This window comes from Octopus sinensis, linkage group LG8 (genome assembly GCF_006345805.1).
Source record: "Octopus sinensis linkage group LG8, ASM634580v1, whole genome shotgun sequence".
Lineage (NCBI taxonomy): Eukaryota > Metazoa > Mollusca > Cephalopoda > Octopoda > Octopodidae > Octopus > Octopus sinensis.
This window is the reverse complement of record NC_043004.1, coordinates 32,169,836-32,186,950: the sequence shown is the minus strand read 5'-3', so window position 1 is coordinate 32,186,950 and position 17,115 is coordinate 32,169,836. Positions and strand designations below refer to the sequence as shown.

The following is a 17,115-nucleotide window of genomic DNA, read 5'->3' as shown; positions in this document are numbered from 1 at the left end:
GTCTGTGTGCAAACAGCCATGCTACATGGCAGTGAAACATGGGCCATGACTGCTGAGGATATGCATAAGCTTGCAAGGAATTAAGCTAGTATACTCCGCTGGATATGTAATCTCAGTGTGCATACATGACAGAGTGTAAGTGCCCTGAGAGAAAAGTTGGACACAGGAAGCATCAGATGTAGTGTGCAAGAGAGATGACTGTGCTGGTATGGTCATGTGTTGCATATGGATGAGGACAGCTGTGTGAAAAAGAGTCACACCCTAGAAGTAGAGGGAACCTGTGGAAGAGGCAGACCCAGGAAGACCTGGAATGAAGTGTTGAAGCATGGCCTTTGAATGATGGGGCCTCACCGAGGTGATGACAAGTGACTGAGACCTTTGGAGATATGCTGCGCTTGAGAAGACCTGGCAAGCCAAGTGAGACCATAACCGTGGCCTATGCCAGTGCAGCATAACTGGCCCATTTAAGAGTACCCTTCAATCATTTGGGCAATAAACTGTGCTTGCGAAGACCTGTTGAGGCAAGTTAAGTTGTTGTGGCCAATGACAGTACTGCCTGATTAGCACCTGTGCCAGCGGCATGTAGAAAGTACCATTTAAGTGTGGTCAGTGCCAATGCCGGCTGATTGGTCTCATGCTGGTGGCAAGTAAAAAACACCATTTGAGCATGGTCATTGCCAGTGCCACCTGACTGGCTCCTGTCCGGTGGCAAGTAAAAAGTATCATCCAAGCGTGGCCAATGTCAGTACCACCTGACTGGCCCTTATGCTGGTGGCATGTAAAAAGCACCCACTATACTCTCAGAGTGGTTGGCATTAGAAAGGCCATCCAGCTGTAGAAACATTGCCTGATCGGATTGGAGCCTGGTGCAACCTTCTGGCTCGCCAGCCCTCAGTCAAACTGTCCAACCCATGCCAGCATGGAAAGCAGACACTAAATGACGGTGACGATGATGATGATGGTATATATGTATATATATATATGTGTATATATATATATATATTATATATATATATATATATATATGTGTATATATAATGTGTTTGTGTGTGTATATATATATTTGTGTACATATATATATTTGTATGTATATATATATGTATGTATATATATATATATATATTATATATATATGTATGTATATGTATTGTATATATATATATATATGTATGTATATGTATTGTATATATATATATGTATGTATATGTATACGTGTGTGTATATATATATGTATATGTATACGTGTGTATATATATATATATATATATATATATATATATATATATATATATATAATTAATCAAAGTTGGAAGATAAGTCCAGGTAGATACAAAGTAAGTCTCAGAGGAGGTCTGAAGAACATATAGTATTTCGAATAATCACTTTTGTCTTAATACATGATGTATGCAAGTCTAGAGAATATAAAACAAAGTTAACAATGGAAACCGGTATATTAATTGATTATTTATTCTTACATCTATGAAATCAAAACATATAGACATTAATGAATAAGTCATGATGTAAATAAGAACTTTCTCTTAAACTACCTGATGAAGCTATTTTGTTAAATAGATTGTATTGATTAATTATTTAATTATATAATTATAAATGGATACAGTCTTGGTAAATCAGCTGAAACATGTGCTGATTAGTTATCAATGTCTATATTTTATGGATTTTATACATATAAGAATAAATAATTAATTAATTAATATACCAGTTTTCGTTGTTATATGTATATATATATATATATATATGTATGTATGTATGTATGTATGTATATATGTATGTATCATCATCATCATTGTTTAACATCCACTTTCCATGCTAGCATGGGTTGGACGATTTGACTGAAGTCTGGCGAACCAGATGGTTGCACCAGACTCCAATCTGATCTGCAGAGTTTCTACAGCTGGATGCCCTTCCTAACACACACCCACGACACCAATTGTAGTGGGTGCTTTTACATGCCACTGGCACGAGGGCCACTCAGGCAGTACTGACAACAGCCACGTTCAGATGGTGCTTTTTATGTGCCACCTGAACAGGAGCCAGTCCAGCAGCACTGGTAACGACCTTGCTTGAATGGTTTTTTCATGTGCCACCAGCACAGGTGCTAGTAAGGCAATGCAGGTAACGATCATGCTCAAATGGTGTTTTTTAACGTGCCATTGGCACGGAGGCCAGTTTGTTGCAACGATCTCACTCATATGGTACTCTTAGCACTCCACTAGCACGGGTGCCAGTCATTGAATTTGATTTTGATTTCGATTCACTTGCCTCAACAAGTCTTCACAAGTAGAGTTTAGTGTCCAATGAAGGAAAGGTATGCATAAGTGGACTGGTTACACCCCTGGCATAAGCCACGAGGTTATGGTCTCACTTGCACTTTCTGAGTCTTCTCAAGCACAGCATATTTCCAGAGGTCCTGGTCACTAGTCATTGCCTCGGTGAGGCCCAATGTTTGAAGGTCATGCTTCACCACCTCATCTCAAGTCTTCCTAGGTCTACCTTTTCCACAGGTTCCCTCAACTGCTTGTGTGTGGCACTTTTTCACACAGCTGTCCACTTCCATTCTCACCACATGACCATACCAGCACAGTCATCTCTCTTGCACACCACATCTGATGCTTCTTAAGTCCAGCTTTTCTCTCAGGGCACTTACACTCTGTCGAGTATGCAAACTGACATTGCACATCCATCGGAGCATGCTGGCTTCATTCCTTGCGAGCTTACACATGTCCTCAGCAGTTACAGCCCATGTTTCACTGCCATATAGCATGGCTGTTTGCACACATGCGTCGTACTGTCTACCTTTTACTCTGAGCGAGAGGCCCTTTGCCACCAGCAGAGGTAAGAGCTCTCTGAACTTAGCCCATGCTATTCTTATTCTAGCCGCTACACTTTCAGTGCAACCTCCCCCACTACTGACTTGGTCACCTAGGTAACGGAAGCTATCAACTTCTAGTTTTTCTACCTGGAATGTGGTGGAAGTTGTTCTCTGCACATTTTCAGTGTTATTTATTGCTCCCAAGCATCTGCCACATACAAAATCTAACCTCTCAGTTAGCCTTCCTTTGATATTGCTGGACCTCTTATGTGTCCATAGCTTAAACTGGGTACATCTTATAGAGTTTCTACCAACGCGTTTTCTACAGATTGAGCAGGGCCATCTACTTGAAGGGTTTGTGGTTTGCCTGCCTTCCTACTTATTAGGACTTTGGTTTTAGCTAGGTTGACTCTATGGCCCTTCGATTCTAATCCTTGTTTCCATTCTTGAAACTTCTCCTCTAGTTCTGATAGTGACTCAGCAATTAAAACAAGGTCATCAGCATAGAGGAGCGCCCAGGGGCATCCTGTCTTGAATTCCTCCGTTATTGCCTGGAGATTTATGATAAATAGGAGGGGGCTGAGGACTGAACCTTGGTGGACCCCTACTTCTACTCTGAATTCTTCACTGTACTCGTTGCCAACCCTCAACTTACTGACAGCATCCCTGTACATAGCTTGCACGGCTCTCACTAACCATTCATCTTTCCCTAGTTTCCTCATTGACCACCAGATAAGGGATCGGGGGACCCTGTCGAAGGCTTTCTCCATGTCAACGAAAGCCAGGTACAGGGGCTTATCTTTGGCTAGGTATTTTTCCTCCAGCTGTCTTACAAGAAATATAGCATCAGTGATGCTTTTCTCTGGCACGAAACCAAACTGCATCTCATCTATACTGACTCTCTCCCTAATTAGTTGGGCTATGGCCCTCTCCATGATCTTCATTACCTGATCCAACAGCTTGATACCTCTGTAATTATTTATATCTAAAGCGTCACCTTTTCCTTTGTAGCAGTTGACTATTATGCTGCTACACCAGTCATTGGGTATGACTTCTTTGTGTATCACCTGGTTAACTATATGTGTGACTAGGCTTTAGCTGACACTGCCAGATATTTTGAGCATCTCTGCAGTAATTCTTGATGGGCTAGGGGCTTTCCTTGTCTTCATACTTTTAATTGCTTTATTGTTTTGGGGGCTATAGAACCATTTGAATGGTCTTAGGTTGACATCAAGAAAAGTTGAAAATGAGTTGGATTCATATTTTGCATCAAAATCTCAACAATTTTACAAGTGTGGCATTGATAAGCTTGTTGACAGATGGAATGAAGTTCTAAAAAGCAATGGAAATTATGTTAATGAATAAATATTGTCTTAATCATAGGCTGTTTCATTTTTAATAGAGACCTTAAAATTGGCCATTACATTTGCACCAACCTGATACACACATCTTTTATTTTTTCAGTCATTGGACTGTAGTCATGCTGGGGCACTAATTTGAGGGGTTTTAGTTGAATGAATCAAACCCAGTACTTTCTTTTTAAGCCTGTTACTTATTCTATCGGTTTCTTATGTCGAACCACTAAGTTTGGGGACATAAACAAACCAACAACAGTTGTCAAGCAGTGAAGGGGACAAACACAAAGGCATACATAAATATATATATGATGGGCTTCTTTCAGTTTCTGTCTACCAAATCCATTCACAAGGCTTTAATCAATCCAGTGCTATGGAAAAAGGCACTTGCCCAAGGTACCACACAGTGGGGCTGAACCCAGAACCATGTGGCTGGGAAACAAACTTCTTACCACATAGCCATACCTGTGCCTATCAGAGTCTGAAAGAAGAAAACATTCTTTTGTGAGATGAACTAACACACATGTCCTCCACACTTAATTGAAATTCAAAATAATTGAGGGGAGGGGGGAAATTCTGATTGTTAACTGACAATTTTATTGATATTCTGACAACCTCTTAAGTGAGACAAAAGTAATTCACGTTATAATTTATGTTTTATTGGTGAAGGTGTATGGCTTAGTGGTTAGGGTATTCAGCTCAGAGTTGTAAGGTTGTGAGTTCAATTCCTGGTGGTGCATTGTGTTCTTGGGCAAGACACTTTACTTTACATTGCTCCAGTCCACTTAGCTGGCAAAAATGAGTAGTACTTGTATTTCAAAGAACTAACCTTGTCAGATTCTGTGTCACACTGAATCTCCCTGAGAACTACGTTAGGGATACGCATGTCTGTAGAGTGCTAAGCCACTTGCATGTTAATTTCATGAGCAGGCTGTTCCATTGCTCAGCTCAACCAGAATCCTTGTTGTCAGAACTGATAGAGTGCCAGTTTAGTATGTTTTATTGACACTACTCTCCTGTTTTTTTTGTTTTTTTTAAATTTAATCAAATGTATCTTTCCAGAAATATTATCCCTCTTACATTTATTGAGTTTATTAATTCTTTGCTCTATGCTTTCTACAGGTTATCAGTCCGGCATCAGTTGATAAAGTTTGGTCTCTGTCCCCGACTGTAAAATCCCTTAAGCTGTATGTCAACCATTATAAGAATATGTCTTTCAAAGCTGGCCAGTGGTAAGTTAATATAATTTCTATAAGGTTTCATAGATACTGTGATTGAGTGAATGAGTGAGAAGGTAGTGAACAAATGAACAATATTGAGCAACCAAGTGGCTGAGTAACTGATTGAGTGGATAGATCATTGAGTGATTGATTAATTGAGTGAGTGAATGCATAAATCTGAACTCTCAGATTCTTCAGTACTCTTGAGTTTTACACAAAGGCAAGATTATTGGTGTCTACCATTTCCTTAGGGAAATACAGGTGTATCTGTGTATATGAATTAAAAGAAAGATACTTCTGTCTTCTGACTATTTTCTCTATCATTATTAATATTTTCTGCTGTGCACTTGGAAAAACTCTTTCTCTTATGTGTATGTGTGCCTATATATATATAGTGGAGGTGCAATGGCCCAGTGGTTAGGGCAGCGAACTCGCGGTCTTAGGATTGCGGTTTCGATTCTCAGACCAGGCGTTGTGAGTGTTTACTGAGCGAAAACACCTAAAAGCTCCACGAGGCTCCGGCAGGGGGTGGTGATCCCTGCTGTACTCTTTCACCAATCTTTCTCTCACTATTTCTTCTGTTGGCCTGCTCGCTTAGCCAGCGGGGTGGTGTCATTCGAAGGCTAAAACAATGCGAACGCATTGTGACTAGCGATGTGTATCATTTTCCATGCTGGCATGGGTTGGAGGGTTTGACCAAAGCTGGCAAGCTGTGGAGCAGCACCAGGTTCCAGTCTGATTTGGCTTGGTTTCTTCAGCTGGATGCCCTTCCTAATATCAACTACTTTACAGTATGCATTGGGTACCTTTAACGTGGCATCACAGGAGAGCTTTAACTGTGGCGCTGGCATGAGTGCTTTTTACGTGACACTGGCACATGACTTTTGTAGGTCAATCCTCTTTACTAGGAGTAGTGGCCTTAACACTTCTGCTATGAGGAACAGTATGTGTGTGTGTGTGTGTGTGAGTGTGTGTGCGTGTATTTCCTTGTCTTGACATTGTGTGATAGCTGTAAATAAGCATAGCCATCATATAGTGATGTCCTTCATTTGCAATCTTCCACAAAAACATGCCTGGCCATGAGGAAATATGACCTACCTTGAGAACATGTGAGGGCTGGTGACACAGAAAATCTACCTCAACAAATCCTGTTTAACCCATGCAAGAATGGAAAAAAATAAACATTAAAATGACTATGATGATGATGATGATGATGATTATATTTATCACTTCCATGGCAATTTCTATCACTGTATCCATTTATAACTATTATTGCCATCTTTTTCACTGTTCTCATCATACCGTAACCCATTGATGGATAGTTACTCATTTGATTTATAGGCTTGACCTGATGATCCCAAACATCAGTAGAATAGGTGGCTACTCTATGGTCAGCAGTCCAGTCAGTTTTGAGAAGGATGGAATTCTGCAGCTGGCTGTTAAATTTAGTGACCATGCTCCCACGTATTGGGTCCACAAGCAAGTATGTTTTATGGTCATTTTTCTCTACTAAATATTTGTATGTTAATGATACATTGAAATAGTTGACACTATGTATGTGTGTGTGTGTGTGTGTGTGTGTGTGTATGTATGTATAGCTGTGTGGTGAAGAAATTTGCTTCCCAGCTACATGCTTTCAGGTTTAGTTCTATTGTGTAGCATCGTTGGCAAATGTCTTCTACTTAGGCCTGGCCCAACCAAAGCTTTGTGAGTGGAACTGGTAGACAGAAACTGAGAGAATATATGTGTGTGTATACATATATTATACAGCGCAGGAATGGCTGTGTGGTAAGTAGCTTGCTTACCAACCACATGGTTCCAGGTTCAGTCCCACTGCGTGGCACCTTGGGCAAGTGCCTTCTACTATAGCCTCGGGCTGACCAAAGCCTTGTGAGTGGATTTGGTAGACGGAAACTGAAAGAAGCCTGTCGTATATGTATGTATATATATATATATATATATGTATGTCTGTGTTTGAGTGTTCGGCAAAAGAGACTGATAGAATAAGTACTAGGCTTACTAAGAATAAGTCCCGGGGTCGATTTGCTCGACTAAAGGCGGTGCTCCAGCATGGCCGCAGTCAAATGACTGAAACAAATAAAAGAGTAAAAGAGAGTAAAGAGTATATATGTGTATGCATATAAATGAGAAAGAAGCAACAAGAATGGATTAGTTTTTAGTACAATTGTTTCATACAAAGACAGGCTTTATTAAAAGTTGCAAATATTGCAGCAGATAAAAGTGTCCCGTACTCATCAGCTAAAACACATATGAGTTCTCCAAACATCTTAGTGGGTGAGGCTATACTCATGAAGTATTGGAGATAATTTCATTAAAAGCAGATTTAGGTTGTAAACAGACTTCCGAAGTTCTTTAATGATGATGCACAGTCTTATCACAGGTTTTTAAAAAAACTTATTAGCTTCACAGAGAAGGTGAATTAATCCGTAGTGTAGATGTAAATTTCCAGAGATATGAGGAGGAATTTCATACTCACAGACGATGAATTTATCCATGGTTAATCCACAATGAGGTGGGTATAATTTCATGCTATATGATAAGGTATTTGTCACATTACTGTTCTCTTCACAAGACTGCTATGTTATGACTTCTAAAGGCTGAAGGAATTTTTGTGGAGCAAAGAAAAGAAAAGAAAGGAAAGAGAAGAAAAGAGACAAGGAAAAGGAGAAAAAGAAAAAAGAAAAAGGAAAAGAAAAAAGAAAAAGAAAAAAAGAAAAAGGGAAAGAAGGGAGAAAAGAAAAAACGCCCACATAGAGTATACTGTGACAACTGAGAGGGAAAGGGGTCGCAGGTGACCCACTACACAGAAGAATTTGTAGACTGCCTGGCTGGCTTCGAATTTGCAGGAATCTAAGAACTATAAGGAGAATATTATTTTTGACCAGTAAACAGCTATTTATTGCCAACCTGACGTAGCTGAAAGCAGATATGAGAATCTAAAGAGATAACAAGGTCAGGGATAGAGGGGTCAAAGGTTATCATCAAAAGGAAATACATTAAGAGAAAAAAATAAGTGCAATCCTAACAAGAGGTCATTTAAATTTATTTATTTATTTATTACTGTTACTGTCTTAAATTTTTGTTACTATCTATACATTGACAGACTACAGGTCAAAACTTAGAAGTTAGTTTACAAGGTGTGAGGGAGTTGCCTATTATATTGAAATTTCTCATACTACTTTCAAGGGAGTAGCATTACTTATTTAATTTTGTAATAGAATTATGAAGTCTTAGTAACTTATTTTATTTTATTTTATTAATTGTATGAAACAATTGTACTAAAAACTAATCCATTCTTGTTGCTTCTTTCTTGTTTATAATCACCCCACATTACTGTATGGTTAACACCATATAGTTTTCTGGTGCATCTAAGTTAAGTACCGCATTCAAGTAAATTCATTGGAATTGACTTGAATCTTAATTGCTTTTATTGTGTATGCATATATATATATATATATATATCTGTGAGTGTGTGTATATGTATGTGTGTGTGTGTGTGTAAAAACATCGTTGATGTCACATACTTAATGGATGTGTTTAGTTTGATCACTTTGAGACAGTAGTATTTTTTGTCCACAGAAAGTCCTGTTAAGATGTAGAATGTTAAAAACACTGAATACCTCAAAACTAGGTAAGATAAATTGACCTGTAGGTGAATGTGAATGGCACATATTAATATTTTGCCGTTATTTCAGTTCATCAGTGCTGTATACACTGTATACCTTGTTTTACTTGAGTAATGTTATTACACATCAGCAGATAGATTCTACACTATTTGCGTATACCTCAAACCAGTGACTTGAATTTGTTTTAAGGGTGACTCAACTATGCTGTACTGATGAGCTAAAATAACAGTGAAACATTGATATTTGTCATTCTTGTCCACCTATGGGGCAATTCACTTCATCTGGTTTTGTATAATGCAAGATAGCTATTTATCTCCTCTACAGCAAGAAACATGCTTTGGTCCCTTTCTTCATACTTTAACCTTTCATCACATAGCATAAACCTGCTTTCCCCTCTACTGTAGCCCCACTCTGTCAAAAGGACTCTTAGTCTTGCAAGCTGCATAGTCATCTGATTTCACTTGTGCTGGTGCCTCTAAAAGAAGAGTGTTGTCATCATTGTCATAATTTGATCCCAGGTATTATTCTATCACCAACAGTATTTTCAGCAATTATTTTCAGTAATAGCTTCACCAGACATTCATCTCTCACTTTGGATGTTTCAGTGTGCTGTTGGCAATACAGTTTCCATCTCCTTTGGTGGTGAGGTTTTCTATGACCCCAAACCAGAAGACTCAAGCCAAGATTTGCTTCTAATTGGTGGAGGAATTGGAGTCAATCCACTTTGTAGTATCATGAATCGAGTTGCAGACTTCAACTTAGCAAAGCAATCTACTGAAAATTCTTCAGGTTATCAACCAGGAAACACTCTTCTTTTGTATTCCTCAAGTACTGCATCAGAGCTTTTATTTAAGGTAACATTTACACATTTTCTTTGCTTTTGCTTTTATTAATTTGGTTTTATTTGCATCTCTCTCTCTCTCTCTCTCTCTCTCTCTCTCTCACACACACACACACACAAGCACACGCACACATCCTCACATACTCACATTTAGTGATACTAAGAGAAAAATAGAACTCAAAACATGAGTATATATATTCTTTATTAATAATCAGCAGAAGTTTGATATATTTGCTAAATGCTAATGTCTCAATCTCTTTGTAACTTCTGCTAATCCCTTTTAGATATATAAAATATTTTCACACATAGCATCAACAACCTTACACTGTTGGAACTATTCAAGGAGAAAGAGCATTTTGCTATTTATGCATCTTCAAAAAAGTGTTACAGTTTGCAATGCTTGTCTTTGTATAATAGTGTATTCTTATATATTGCTTTCAAATTTTTGCCCAAAACCAGCAGTTTTGGGGAGAGTGTTAAATCAATTACATCAAACCCAGTGCTCAACTGATACTTATTTTACTGACCCTGAAGGGATGAAGGACAAAGTTGATCTTGACAGAATATGAACATAAGTGCAGACTAAATGCTGCTAAGCATTTTGCCTGTTAAAGCTGCTTAGCACAGATTGACCTTGAACTCTGCTGTGCTTGTGCACTAAGTTTTAATGTTCTAGCTCACTTCCATTGTTTACAGCAGTGCTTGGAAGGAAGGTGTGTAGCATGTGATCATTGCATTGACCATCGCAGAGGAAGTTGAGCAGAGATTCTGCATCAAATTTTGCCAAAAGCTTGGCAGTACCTGCTCATAGGCCTTTGCAAAGTTTTCAAAAAGTTTTCATCAGTCTCGACACAATCAAGGAGATCTTGTGCAACTGAAACCCGAGTGTCCTTTTGGTCAACTGAAAGCAGTTTTGGCACAAACTTGGCAGACACATGTCCCATAGCCAAATCTTCTTTGGTAATAATCATTGTTTTCACTTATGTATAATGTGAGAAATTAAACTGTTTTGGTACCACCCAGCCTTAGACCATAATTTGTTCTATGTTACAAGCTTCCTGTTTTTAATTGATCTAAATTATAACATTGCTTCAAAATTTTGCGTTAAATAAAGTTCTAAACACCAGATTAATTATGACATTTTACTAAGGTTATCTTCCTAAATTCTTTATTATCTTCAAAATTAATTAAAACAAAGGTAGTGTACTTCAATATAAATATGTTAACAAAGGATCTAAAAGTAACAAAAGATGATGTTGGGTTACCAATTGTTAAAGTAGAGATTGGTGAAGGAAGATCTTATGTAATGTGGCAAGTATAATTTATTGAAGTTAGATAGGATAGAGAAAACTAGAGCTCATAGATGTTCCTTCATTCTGAAGGTCAATAGCAAATAATCACTGGAAAATGTTGTGTCCCCCGTCTAATCCATAATTTACTACCAATAACATACAAACATCAGTGTAGCAGCTTCTGCTATTGAATATTGCACCTACATTTTCTTCAGTTCTGTTCTTTACTTTCTACCAGGATGATTTAGATTTGCTACAGAAGAAACATGACAACATTCACTGCCGTTATTTTGTGACCCAAGAGGAATCTAAAACTGATGACATTGCTGGTCAGTCAGCTTTTTTATATTTTCTTTTTGTTTTAATGGCTTTACTACATTTCTTTTTGTATGATTACAATGGTGCTACAAGTTCAGGGATTGACTCGGAAGCCTTAGTCTTAGTCCGCACCCCCACTCTCCATTGGAGCTTTGGGCAACAAAAGATTTCCACCTAGTATGGTCACAAGTCCTAGCATGAATCTGCTTCCTGACCAGGCCCATACCTGCCAGGTCCTCCTCAGCTGTCCTCAACCAGGTTTACACAGTTCTACCTCACCTTCCTATATTAATTCTTTAGTTTCTACTCATGAGAGCCTCACAGTCTCTTTGTAGGTATGCATAACATCTGGCTGAGCCTCCACACCATCTCATGGTGATGTTAACCTGTAAATTGCTCAACCTGTCCATCTTTATAACTCCTTCATTCATGATGTGATCACACCAAGAAATTCTTAGTATGGTCCTAAGACAATGTCTGTGAAAGACATCTGTAATGTTATTGATTTTGGTGGTCTTTTTCAAAGTTTCACAAGCACAAATTACTGCTGGCATAACAATGAATGTGTACAGGTGGGGTTTGGTGCCTGGGTTGATGGAGTAGTTGGACCATACAGCCTTCAGGTACTGGAAGATAGATGCAGCTTTACCATATCGCTTCTTCACATCACTTTCTGAGTTTCCTTCTTTAACAATGTTTCTGCCCTGCTGCTTGAATGAATCAACGATCTCCAGAGTTTGTCCCTTTGACCAGACTTACTGCTGTCCTCACCAATAATCATAACTTTAGTCTTTTTATCACTAGACACTGAAGCCACTGGTTTACATTCCATCAATTCACAATTCTCTTTTATTTTTCATTTGCTGGGTCTGGTGGAAGGAGCAGTACTCAAGATCTTCATAAACCTTCAAAGACTGGTGATACGGATTCTGTTAATGTTTGCTCAAATTGTTGCAAATCAACATCTATAGGAAAGGCAGAAGACATGGAGCTTCAGAGGAATCATGTTCTTGTGGGGAAGGACTGGATGTAGTGGTTAGTGTGGAACTGATAAAGGACTGTTAGATACAACAAGGGTGATGAGAGGAGGAGAAAAGATTGAATCAGAAATATCTGGGTGGTTGTGACATGAGCCCAGCCAGCTCTGACAAGGAGAGGCCATTGTAGTATTGCTAGAGAGATCATTGTAGTATTACAGAAAGATGAGACAACATGTCTTTGGGCCTCAGGAGGAAATGTGTCTGTGAGTGATTTTATGTCTATCAGTCAAGAGAAGATTCTCTGAATGCAACTTTGGGATATCTGTGTTCAATAGCAGAACTGTTTCAGATGGAGAAATATTCCATTCTGGCTTTCACTTGACTTTGGAGAAAGTCAGTAATTGTTGGAGACTGAAATATTTTCCAGTTCTGAATAGATGGGCCTCTTTTTAGGATGTGCTTTGACCAAGAGAAATCTTTGGTGGCAGTGAGGCCTAATATTTGAAGCAACCATGAGAGCTCAAGTTGCATGCTGTTCATCAATTAAGGGAATGCAGTGTGAGGATTTTTTCTTGACGTGAGTAATGCTTGTGTTTTTTCTTCAGAGGTGGTGATGTCAAAAATCAGAACTAAATTGACTGGATGGTTTTCTTTCCTCTAACATCCATGGACTTTGGTCCAACCAACATTTATGCAAATATACATCATATCCCTCTCTAAGGCATACAATTATTAATCCCTATCAACAATCCAACTCTTTAGAGAATATGATGTAGGTTTGCATGAATCTTTGTTGGAAAAAGTCCATGGTTGTTGGAGGAAGAAAAATTGTCAAGTTGGTTTAGTTTTGATTTTTTGGTATCTTGTAGAAATAGAAGTGTAAACAGTGACAGTATGTTGATAGAATGGTAAATCCTTACTGTTCTGAATGCTTGCTACACCGTGAAGTCTTCTAAAAACATCTGTGGGTCAAGTGATTGGGTTAAACTATATGGCATGTGTTTACCACCTACAAAAGAAAGATAGGCAACCCTCTGCATTGTGTGAAGAATAATGGCATCTGAGTGATGTGTGTGAAGATATTCTAGATTCTTCTATTTTCTTCCTAATATTTTTTCCAATTTTTCTTATTACTTCTGTTCATCTTTTCATTGGTTTTTCTTAGATCTACATATATTTAACAAAAATTTATATCCTCTTCTTGGCTTACATTTTACAAAGAGAGATTTCCAGAGTTATTTCCTTCTTTTCTTTATTGTTTTTCACAGCTCATCGAATGACCACTGCTGATATTGAAGAAGCATTCAAATTGATTGATAAGAAAAACTGCCAAGTATATATTTGTGGTCCTGTCGGCTTTATTGATGACATGGAGAAAATTCTGATTAATTTGGAGGTTGACTCAGATCATATTCAAATTGAAAGGTGGTGGTAGAACTGTGGCTGTCATAGTTTATTGATTCTTATACCCCTACTATGAATCCTGAAACTGTATATTTTTGTAGCTCATATAAAGATATTGTGTGATCATAGACAAAAATGATATTTTTTATACCTGCCTTGATTTATTTTGCTTTTGATTTATGCAATTTGAGATTGTTCCTTTCTTCCTAGCAAAATCTTCCATTTTATAGAACCGTAGATGTGTAATGATAGAAGTTCATTTTATTGCCACATGGCCTTGAGTTCTATCTCACTATTTCACCTTGAGAAAATATCTTCTACTGTAGTCTTCGACTAACCAATGCCTCGTGTATGGAGTTGGTATGTGGAAACTGTATGGAAACCAATTATAAATGTATCATCATCTTAAATCATTTATGCTTTGTTGTGCATGCACACTGACATTACCCATCCTGTGGAGCATGCTAGCTTCCTTTCTTTCAAGTTTTTGCAAGTCCTCAGTAGTCAAAGCCTATGTTTCACTGCCATGAAACATAGCTGTATGTACACAGGCATCATACAGTCTGCCTTTCACTTCAAGGGAGAGACCCTTAGTTACCAACTAATGTTGAAGCTCTCAAAATTTTGCCCAGCCTGTTCTTATCCTAGCAACTACACTTTCATCATCATAATTGTTTTAACTTCCACTTTTCCATGCTTACATGGTAAAAGCTTTGGTAGGCCTTGAGCTATAACAGAAAGCACTTGCCCAAGGTATCATGCAGTGGGACAAAACCGGGAACCATGTGATTTGGAAGCAAACTTATTAACTATACAGTCATGCTTGTGCATATATGATCAATGTTTGCATGTTCATTTATGATTACATACTCACATACATATTCATACACTGTCTCCTACCACACTCTCTCTCTCATGTATGCACACACACACACACACACACACACTCACACATACACACACAGAGTCTATCCGTCTGTCTCACGCTCTCTTTTCACCCTCTGTCTTAACAGAGGGAGTGAAACAGACAGGCCGATGACATACACACACATTTTTGCAGCTCCATGATCCAATGTGATGACATAAAAAGATATTCTTAACTCTGGATATTGGGCTTCAATTTATGATAGACAAACATGTGGACTATTGAGGTAACGTTTAGATTGATGTTCTAGTGAAGACTAACGTGTGAACAGTGGCCTGTGGCTGGACACATAGGCAGCGGGGGGTGGTGGGTGAAGAGGAGACAAGGGGAGATAAAATCAGAAAGGAGAGAGGACAAACAGAAAGAAACAGAAGACAGGAAGAAAAGGAGTGGTGAGAGGAGATAAAGAAGAGGTTGAATAAAAGATGGAGGATATGGTATGAAAATTTGTATGTGGTAGTTGTGGTGGTGGTGGTGGTATTTAGCAATGAAACAAAACACTGCTAAATCAACAAAAATTTGTTAATGAAACTAGCTGCCAAGAATGCAAATTAGTCTCTCCAACTAGCCAGTGTGTTGGTAAATGGTTAAGAAGGGTACACAGTTATTTTTGACATCCCAGTACATGGATTGAAACTGCCCAGCTAGTCGCTGACCTTTTTCTATCTGCAAAAATATTTTATATACAGATAAAGTGTTTATTGTCTGCCAATAAATACAGAGTTGGCTTGTGTGGTAAGTAGCTTGTTTACCAACCTCATGGTTCCGGGTTCAGTCCCACTACGTGGTACCTTGGGCAAGTGTCTTCTGCTATAGCCCTGGGCCGACCAAAGCCTTGTGAGTGGATTTGGTAGACGGAAACTGAAAGAAGCCTGTCGTATATATGTATATATATATATATGTGTGTGTTTGTGTGTCTGTGTTTGTCCCCCTAGCATTGCTTGACAACCGATGCTGGTGTGTTTATGTCCCCGTTACTTAGCGGTTCGGCAAAAGAGACCGATTGAATAAGTACTGGGCTTACAAAAGAATAAGTCCCGGGGTCGAGTTGCTCGATTAAAGGTGGTGCTCCAGCATGGCCGCAGTCAAATGACTGAAACAAGTAAAAGAGTATACTCTGTAGTTAGTAATAAAACAAAATAGCAATTAATTAAGATATATCAAAGATTCTGAACGGGAGATAGAAATGCAATGTGTGTGTGTGTGTGTGCAGTGGCAGACTTGATCTAAAAATATTGGTTGCCAGGAGACTAAGGAGACCCACCCACAACTACAATGCTATCATTTAATTTTTTTTTTTTGTTAAAAGTATTCTTTTCAACTGTTTACAAACACAACCAGGCTGAAATAATTAATTCATTCTTCCAGGAGTGAATAAAGAACGCTCAAACTTGAGGGGATGGGCCCCTTAGATACTAACCCCCCCCCCATATATGGATTCTAATGGTGCAGGGGCCCACTTGCCATTGGGCAAGCTGGCAACCTGGCCAGTCCACCACTGCATGTGTGTGCCACAGAAGAGTAGGGTATCTTTCTCTTTTTCACTCTCATTCATGAAACACATGTACCTTCATTACCATTTCTGTCTGTCTGTCTGTCTCTCATATCTCACATCATGTCATAATATTCATTCTTACCAGTCTGCTATTCTTGTAACATTTTGAGGAGGTTGGCATTATCACCTATCTTCAGCAAGTCTCTGTATGTCCTCTCTTTCAACCTATTCAAAATAACTGCTGTATTTAGGAGGGCACTATGTTGATCCTAATACTTATTTTATTGACCATGGAAAGATGAAAGGCAATAATAACAATAATATATAAATAATATTGAAAAGGTTGCAAGACACAACAAAAATTTCTACTATAGACACAAAGCCTGAAATTTTAGGGGCTGGGGTTAGTCGATTACATCAATCCTGGTGCTTAACTTGTACTTATCTCATTAACCCCAAAAGGATTAAAGGCGAAGTCAACCTTGCTGAAATTTGAACTCAATGTAAAGATGGGATGAAATACCTCTAAACATTTTACCCAGCATGTTAACAATTTTACCAGTTGGCCAGCTTCATATAATATATAAATAATAAATGATACTTATCCTCGCCCATCTCACAAAGCTAAACACTTCAATAAACATCTTTTGTCCTTGGAGAAATCAGAATTACTAAATGAAAAGGAGTTCATTAGTGAAATATGTTTCTATTTGAAAACTTGTTTTCTACTGAATGCATTCAAGAGATTTAGTGGTTCTGGTCTACAGACTGAACAGTTAATTAACTGCATGCTAATTAATAGATTAGA

The 17,115-nt window shown here is 38.3% G+C and overlaps 1 protein-coding gene across 4 annotated transcripts in view; it reads left to right on the top strand.

Moving 5' to 3' along the window:
- Positions 1-14,042, top strand: part of LOC115215206 (oxidoreductase NAD-binding domain-containing protein 1) — a 37,724-nt gene extending 23,682 nt beyond the window's left edge. For all 4 annotated transcript variants that reach the window (XM_029784411.2, XM_036505335.1, XM_029784410.2 and 1 more), the window contains 5 exons: positions 5,308-5,417; positions 6,747-6,888; positions 9,658-9,906; positions 11,424-11,514; positions 13,752-14,042. In XM_029784411.2, the coding sequence (XP_029640271.1) occupies positions 5,308-5,417; positions 6,747-6,888; positions 9,658-9,906; positions 11,424-11,514; positions 13,752-13,918 (759 nt within the window). In that variant the 3' untranslated portion in view covers positions 13,919-14,042. The remainder of the gene's footprint in view (positions 1-5,307; positions 5,418-6,746; positions 6,889-9,657; positions 9,907-11,423; positions 11,515-13,751) is intronic.
- Positions 14,043-17,115: the final 3,073 nt, after the last annotated feature.